The sequence below is a fragment of the Sinocyclocheilus rhinocerous genome, unplaced genomic scaffold (genome assembly GCF_001515625.1).
Source record: "Sinocyclocheilus rhinocerous isolate Xijiao unplaced genomic scaffold, SAMN03320098_v1.1 scaffold1182, whole genome shotgun sequence".
Taxonomy (NCBI): Eukaryota; Metazoa; Chordata; class Actinopteri; order Cypriniformes; family Cyprinidae; genus Sinocyclocheilus; species Sinocyclocheilus rhinocerous.
Genome location: NW_015624203.1, coordinates 141,905 through 151,097, shown reverse-complemented (window position 1 = coordinate 151,097; position 9,193 = coordinate 141,905). Strand labels below are relative to the sequence as shown.

General features: G+C 34.5%; 1 protein-coding gene across 23 annotated transcripts in view; it reads right to left on the bottom strand.

The window, feature by feature from the left end:
* dlg1a (discs large MAGUK scaffold protein 1a) overlaps positions 1-9,193 on the bottom strand; it is a 139,327-nt gene that overhangs the window by 28,781 nt on the left and 101,353 nt on the right. For all 23 annotated transcript variants that reach the window (XM_016550557.1, XM_016550564.1, XM_016550583.1 and 20 more), the window contains 3 exons: positions 8,708-8,834; positions 5,066-5,222; positions 4,587-4,689 (listed from right to left, as the gene is read on the bottom strand). In XM_016550557.1, the coding sequence (XP_016406043.1) occupies positions 4,587-4,689; positions 5,066-5,222; positions 8,708-8,834 (387 nt within the window). The remainder of the gene's footprint in view (positions 1-4,586; positions 4,690-5,065; positions 5,223-8,707; positions 8,835-9,193) is intronic.

The following is a 9,193-nucleotide window of genomic DNA, read 5'->3' as shown; positions in this document are numbered from 1 at the left end:
TTTTTTGAAAGAAATTAAAACTTTTATTCAGCAAGGATGTGTTAAATTGATAAGAAGTGATAGCAAAGATTTATATTGTTAAAAAAGATTTAGATTTTGAATAAATGCTGTTCTTTTTAACTTTTTATTCATCAAAGAATCCTGAAAACAGTATCGCAGTTTCCAAAAAAAATATTTGGCACCACAACTGTTACCAACATTGATAATTCTAATAATAAATCAGCATATTAGAATGATTTCTGAAGGATCATGTGACACTTTATACTGGAGTAACGGCTGATGGAAATTCAGCTTTGCATCACAAAAATAAATTATATTTTAAAGTATATTAAAATAGAAACTATTATTTTATATTGTAATAACATTTTGCAAGATTATGTTTTTTTTTTTCTGTATTTTGGATCAAATAAATGCAGCCTTGATGAGCATAAGATACTTCTTTAAAAAACATTACAAGTCTTTCTGATCCCAAACTTTTGAGCAATAGAGTATATATATTATTTCAATCGTAAAGTATGTTAGATGAATTTAAACAAAAGTACAAAATATAATTGAAAGAAAATAGGACAATATTGTCATGTGTTAAAGGGTTATAATGGTAAAACCTAATGATTGATATATATATATATATATATATATATATATAAAGAAACCGAAAGAACACAAAATAAATGTTTAGACAAATATTGATTAGTAGCCAGCAAGCATATGTTGTTTCTAGTGTACTGTAGTTGCTTATGAAAACAACAAGTAAAGAGAAGGTCAGGTACTGAAGAGCTCAGATGCTAAGTGCTCTCTTCTGTTTCTCTGTGATGAAGAGAACGGATTGTGGAATGTTCTCCAAGCGAAAGCCGAGCTGCTCTGTGCTGGCCATGAACAGAGGAGCGTGATGGGTACAGGAAGCCAGGCTCAGGAGCCACACTAAGACAACAGCTTTCACCAAACAGAGAAGATGCTACATGAACACACACACGCTCGCTAGGGGTGTGAAAGGAGCTTGGATCACACATCCACACACAGACCTGTTCAGAAGCTTAATTTAGACCCTCTCAGACCATCTCCAGCCAAAGCTCTGAGGGTCATCACTACCCATTGGTATTTTAATAAACACTGCAGCCAGGCCTGCTGAGCCGATGGCCAGGCTGGAATCTCTACTCCTCAGAGTGAAGAAGCCGATAGAAATCACGACCACAACACCATACAGCGAACTGTGCACATTATCTCTTACATGTACATGAAATTAGGGGTGTAACGGTACAGAGACGTCATAGTTTGGTACATACCTCAGTTTTGGGGTCACGGTTCGATACGAGTTTGGTACTAGGGCTGGGCGATATAGCTAAAAAAAAGGTATCAACGATATAATGTTTCATATCGTTCGGTATCGATAATTATTGACATTTTTTATAACCTTTTTTAAAACAGAGCAATAGAATTTTTTTTTTTTACATTTAACCACTTTATTTTTAAATCAACTCAATTTATTGAGAAAAACAAAAATTTTTTTTTGTTTTAACAGTCAAACACAAAATAAAAATTAAACAAATATCTAATTTCTAATGCTTTATTTGCAGATGAAGGTTTTAAGGAAACTTTTGGCTTGTCTCCCGAGGCCACAGGAGGGCGCAATGAGCAAAATAATGCAGCACAACGCAAGCTGGGCGATATAGCTAAAAAATATATCAACGATATATGTTTCATATCGTTCGGTATCAATAATTATTGACATTTTTTATAACCTTTTTTAAAACAGAGCAATAGAATTTTTTTTTTTACATTTAACCACTTTATTTTTAAATCAACTCAATTTATTGAGAAAAACAAAATTTTTTTTTTGTTTTAACAGTCAAACACAAACACAAAATTAAAATTAAACAAATATCTAATTTCCAATGTTTTATATGCAGATTAAATAGGTTAAACTTTTGGCTTGCTTCCCAAGGCCACAGGAGGGCGCAATGAGCAAAATAATGCAGCACAACGCAAGGAAATAACCGTCTATAGAAAAAACGTGCATTACGTCTAAATTAACTCATATAAATCAAATATAATTTCGTAAATTGCATAAACAATTATGAATAAAACAGCATCACGTATTTGTGCATTGCTTAATACAAAGAGCCGAATCACCCATCACACAGATTGTCGTCACAAATTCGTGACATATTTTCTAAAAGTTTCAACTGTTTTAACTTTGCATGGCTTTCTATACATCTCTTCTGTGAGACGCGAGTGCAGCAGTCATATTTGTCCGTCTAGAAAATGCGCTGAATATGCGTTCTGTGTGAATGGCTTGGTTCCGGTTTTAACCTAATCAAGATCGTCTACGCATTGAGCTACTATATTTCTCTAATATTTTGAATGAATAACACAGCAACTGCGCTTCTCGTGGGCTAGACTAACAAAATATTAAACTACAACGTCACTTACATCATCATCACCGCATCTCGTGCTCCACTGATGACGCTCCGACGCACTCCTAACATTCGATTGTACTATTTTTGCATTAAAAAGCTAATTTTTATTTTAAATTCAACTAATATTAATTTTTTTTATTCAATCTCCTCATCACAGGCAGGCACAGCACTCATGTTCGTGTATGTGTGTGCTGTCTGCTTCACTCAGAGCACGTGCCTATATCGTGCACTATATCGAACATTTTTTATATCGTTATCAAAGGTGTACCGTCGATAAATATCGATACCATTTTATTGACCAGGCCTATTTGGTACAAAGTAAATTAATTTTTTCATTTATTTTGAACAGACAGTAGTGCTACACACACATGTACTGTAGCATAAGCAGTTGTTTTTGAATTAGATAGTATAATTTCAAGCAAAAACGGAATGGTCTGACTTTAGACTTATGCTACATAAGACACCTGCACAAAACAAAAACAGCAGATGGACTGAATGAAAATGCAGGTGGAGCTTATAGAACAGCAGCGATATAGTTTCCTTGGTTACCACAGTAAACAAAGAAGCTGCACTTATAAACACTACTTTAATATGCATTATATGGACATAAGAGGAAAAGAAAATGCCATCAAAACATTCATATAAACCCCCACATATGTGTCTTCCTATATATCGAGCATCGCGAACAGTGAGCTTGATCTGCCTGGTACAGTGTTTTCTCCTCTTTACAGACTTTTTAGAAATTCCACACAAATTACATTTTGGGAAATGATTGTAATGCAGTCTGTGTGCAATTATGGAATAGAGATCAGCCAAAATACAATTAAAAACCAGTTCCTATTTATTGCCAGTTGACCAGTGCATCTCTAGAATGAGAATCTTCGAGCTCTTGCGTGCCATCTAAACTCGCTGTTCTTGTTTTGGGTTGGTGCGTAGATCGTCTCATTCTTCTGCTCTTTCTTGTTGTGATGGTTCCTGTTCTGTTCATCTGACTGCATGAACCAAACCGTGACATCCGTACCGTGACAGATCGTGATGAATACATGTACCATTACACCCCTACATGAAATCATTACTAACTTCATTTCAAAACTTTGGGGTCAGTAAGATTTTTTTTTTTTTAAGAAATGTATACTTTTATTCAGCAAGGATGCATTAAATTTATCAAAAGAGACACTAAAGATATTTATAATAGAGATTTGGCATTACAGAAAAAGTAAAACTGCAAAATATATATTAAAATAAAAAGTTGTAAAATGTAAGAATATTTTACAATATTACTGTTTAAACTGTGTTTTTGTGAAATCAAAAAAATCTTACCAACCCCAAACTTTTGAACAGAAGTGTACTTGGTGCACATCATTAAAATAGTAACACTAAACAAAACAAATTTTTCACAATACAATATATTTATGATGGATAAAATCAAGTCCCGCCCAACATTTTTGTCTTGTTCAATATACTGTTTCAATACCAGGTCATGGAAGAAAAATGGGTAGTGAATGGCATTTATTGTTGACTTCAAAAACACAGTATAGCTGGGTTTAAAGTACTACAATTAATTTGAGGATTCAGTGGACACCAATATTCACAAATAAGACATAAGATTACTTAATGGGAGCAGATTTCGACAGGTTATCAAGATCACACCTTATTGGCTGTTAAACACAAATGACAGGTTTTCTATCAAATCTACAGTGTCACTGCAACTGACTCTCTTCCCATTATCACAGTCCACCATCCATGCTGCATCTAATCAAGCTCTTCAGCTAAAAGCTCAGCAATTTAGAGTTTGTGTCTTAAAAGAGATTCTATCTAGTAAAAAAAGCTGTATGCAAATAGGAATACCAAGAAGGGGAATGTGGGGAAACAAATCTGAAGCAGAGCGCGGAAAAGACTTAATATAAAAGTAAGTGTATGAGGTTTAGGCTTGAGTCAAGTGTATATTTAGTGGTAGCAGAATGAAACATGACAGACCCTTATAAAATCAATTGAAATAAATGCAAAGATTGAAGCTGTCATGTTACAAAGGAAAGGCCCATTAATCCAGTTCTGAATGGAATCAAGCCACGTGATAAGCATAAGCATGTTATTTATTGTTAACACTTAAACATACTGGTCAGTTTGAAACTAATGTCTGAAATATTGTGAGAGGAACTGCCCACCCACCTTCAGGTCTGTACTGAGCCACGATGGTGACAGTCTGTCCAGCATTCTTAAGTGCTGCAGCTGCCTGTTCATGCGTTGCACTGTGGAGGTCCACCCCATTTACCTGCAGCATACATACAATATTAATGACGTGTATCATAAATAAGCACTGATGCAAAATGCAGTCAGTGGGGTCCAACAGTCTGAGAACGCATGGAAAATTCAGAATGTAAAATCTACTATAAACCTGGAAAAAAAACATTAAACTTTGCTGATTGAGTGCTGCTGTAATTAAAAAGAGAAATATACAAAGACATTCTGAAATTTACTGAAATTTCAAATCAATGTTTCTCATTGTGAAATGGTTATGCTGATAATGGCAAAGCATTGTTTCAGTAACATTGAAAAATGATTTACAATGAACAATTGTTGATGACTGAACAACTTTTTTTAACTGAAAAAAGAACAACATCTGTTCAACAATAATGCAATGTTCTTACAGAGATGATACGGTCTCCTTTCCTTAATTCTCCACACAGGTCTGCAGGTCCTCCTGCTAATATGAATGAGATGAAGATTCCCTCTCCATCCTCTCCTCCTACAATGTTGAAGCCTAGTCCTGTGGTGCCCCGATGCAGGACTATTTTCCTAGGCTCCCTAAAAACCAAGACCAGCATTTATTAGTTGATTTGAGTGAACAGGCCAGGAAAGCATGCTTACAAAAAAAAAAAAAAACTACTGTACACACACCAAACCTAAACGGAAACTATTCAAAACTGCTTTCGGTTATTTCAGTTGTTGTTGTTTTTTTTGTATAGATAAAGTGTAACTGTATAACTTCATCAAGTTACAATGAGGGGAAACAACTGAAAAACAAAAAAAGATAGGCTAATAAACTAATAAAATAAAATAGAAAGTAAAAAAAAAAACTTAAACTTATAAGAGAATTAGAAATGTTACCTTGGCTATTAACTAAAATAAGTTTAATTGAATTAAATCTACTAAAACTAAAAAGTCAAATAAAAATAAAGCTAAACAGAAATATTTATAAATATATATTTAAAAAAGTTTTAATTTATTTTTATTACTGGATTCAAATTTCAATTAAAAATTAAACCAATATGTCCTTACATAAAATAAAATTAAATTAAAATTAAAAAATACATTTGACTGCATCTCCCTCTAGTAAACAAAATATTAACTGCACAAAAGAGGTAATAACTGAATTCAAAATAAACCAATATGTGTGTTTATTGCTATGCCAGCAACATCCCCTTATATTATTATTTCCCATCTCAGAAAGAAATAAATAAAATAATAATAAAAAAAAAAAATCGAATACATTTGACAGCATCTCCCTCCAGTGAACAAAATATGAACTACAGAGAGGTACATGCTCTTAGGTAACAGTTTGTAAGGGCTGCATCCCATTTTTCATGTGTGAGTACATCTAGAGGTCTGTAGATGGCAGCACGGCCTCAAGTTACTGGCTCTGTAGCATTTCAGTGTTTTCAAAACAAACCCTCACTCAACATGGCTACGGGTGCATCATTTAACCTTAAAGGGGTCATATGATACTGCTAAAAAGAACAGTATTTTGTGTAGAATCACACAGCTCCTTCACGACATGGTGGCGGCGGCAACAACAATACTACAGCGAGAATAAAAGTTATGCCTTCTTTCTTTGCGTGAACATTTGGGCGGCGTTATGCAAATCTTCCCACAGAGCGATGTAGGTATGTTGGGGCGTGTTAGAACGAGCCGTTTTAGGTAGGTGTGGCTGACTCTTAACTATTATAAAGAATATCTCTTTGGATTTGAGACTTTAGTCTTTGCAACTTTACAGATCTTCTTTATGCACCAAGAGCTTGTAACACTCCAAAGAGAAAGGAAAAATTGAAATCGCATCATATGACCCCTTTAACACACTTCAAGAACAAAGGTTTAGCAGAGCATCATGACATAAGAAAATTTACATATATTTCAGTTAAAACATTTTTTTTATCACGGCCTATAGAATTAAGTATTAATTCAAAGCTTATCAGATTTGCCAAAATTGACTTTAAAGATTGGTTGGTAATTTCATGACGCTAGCTAATGACGCAAGAGGCTGTTTTGGTGAATTCTTCCGATAGGAAACAAATCCTCCCGATTAAAGAGGATTAAATATGGTAAAGCACACCAGTCAGTGTATGCGTGTGTGTCCTTGTTACAAGTCCACATTTCTCTACCAGACAAAATAAGGCGTGTCCGGCCAATATCATCTGCAGGCCAGCTCTCGTCACATCGCTCGCAACTGACAAACAGCTCTTACAAAATGAGTAAACAAATCAGGTGAGCAAGAAGATGAACAGTCAACACTGATGCTATATCTTAAATGAGCCAATATCTTCAACAGCCCTCCGGAGGACATTTAAAACAAATGCTGTGAGCGAGCTGCCATATGTACCCAATAAATGTGTCCTTGTAAATGCTCTAAATCAGAGGTTCTCCACCAGGTAACAACAGCAAACTTCCAAGGGGGCCTCAAAATATTGAAAATATAAGGGTAATATGGGTAAAGAAGCATTAAAATAAGTTAAAAATCAATAAAATAAATTACAAATCAAAGTATTTGTATTGTTTATTTATTTTAACCAGGGTTCTCACCATCTGAATATATGAGGTAGCCTAATTTTAAAAATGTGATTTAAAGACCTGTAAATTAATAAAATATGAGAGAAATTTATACTTCAAACATGGATATGATGACATAATTATGTCTCAGCGGGTAAAAACCTATTTATTCTGAAATTAAGGGACTTTTGTAGTATGAAATTGAATATATATATATATATTAGGGCTGTCAGTTTAACGCGTTAACAATTAATTAGTTACAAAAAAATAACGTGATTAAAATATTTTAAAGCAGTTAATGCACTGGCCCCACCCCCAGACCTGTACATCATCTTACATTTCATACAGTTGACAAATATGATGTAGGGCAACAACTCCATAAATGCAGTTATGCCCTAAAATTCAAGATATTGGTGCAAAAAAATGCCCCTTTATGTGTTTTTGTCTCATTTATATCATACAATATCGATATCACACGAGCAGGGAGAGCAGTAGGCTATTACACGAGTGCTGTTTTTGACCCGAATATCACAAGTTTAAATGCGATTTTATCCAACAGTTCAGTAAGAAGTTGATATTGTGTTATATTTTAAACACAATATTATGTGTTTTTGCTCAATTTTGCAAAGAATATATTACCTTTAAAGCCACAGCAGAATTGTTGCGCGTCTCCGAGCAACACAGCGGTGTTTAGTTTCTGAATGAATCCGCGTTTTGAACGAATCGTGTGAACCAATGATTCAAAAACCCATTCATAAAGAGAGCCGTTTACTTAATTACTGAATGAATCAGCCGTTTGAAGGAATCGATTGAAGACATTTACCGCCACCTCCTGGCAGATTTAGTTTCTTGTTTAGAGTATCATTTCATTAATAATAATAATAATAACAATAATAATAATAAAAACATTAAAGGGATAGTTCAGCCAAAAAAAACCAAATGTGTTCTACTGAGAAAAAACAAGATTTGGTTTTTAAAAAGCCCTTTTCCAAAAGGTACATCTGGAAAAAGGGGGGTCGTCTTATAATCAGGGTCATCTTATATTCGGGCCAATACGGTATGTACTAAAAATTCCATTAACCTTGGACAGCTTATCTTGTGTGTAGAGAAATGCTATTCTCTTTGAACCTCATATCTACTCTAAAATTATGGAGCTGTCTTCACACCAAGCTACATGTAATGAAACTTACATGGCATTATCTTCCAAATTTCAGGAGAGTGATACAGAGAAAAGATGTGTCAGAAAACGAAAAACAGCTGTCAAAGATGTGATGAGAGTGGCAGAAATGAGAGTGATTAAGGTCAAAGGATATGACTGTTAAGTAGCAGTTTAAAAGCAAGTCATGATCTGTATCAACTTTCATTTGAAATAAATGATCATTTCACTTTGCAAGGTCAAGGAATCATAATGCACGATAGGAACTGCACAGACAACATCTGAACCAAAAGACATCATCACATGTAAAAGTATGGCAAGTGGACGTCATGATCATGAAGTCAAAGAAATGGTGAGGGCAAAGGCTCACCTTGTGATCTCATCATCTCCCAGCATGCCTTTTGAGATAGGAGAGTACCGAGATGGGGTGGCGGGGGTTAATGGCTGACTCAGATAGCTTTGGGTGCTGATATGGTTCTCCATGTGCTGGGAATAGGCTAAAACCAAAACACAAAAGACATGATGTTATTGGCCTAATGATGAAAACTCATTTGACAATGTTCAGAAAGGTCAGGACAGAGAATCTCAATATGATTGCACCACTCATATGTGAACCTGGACCACAAAACCAGTAATAAGGGTCAATTTTTCGAAATAGAGATTTATATATCATCTGAAAGCTGAATAAATAAGCTTTCCATTGATTTATGGTTTGTTAGGATATGACAATATTTGGCAGAGATACAACTATTAACTGAAAATCTGGAATCTGAGAGTGCAAAAAAAATATTGAGAAAATCGCCTTTAAAGTTGTCCAAATGAAGTTCTTAGCAATGCATATTACTAATCAAAAATT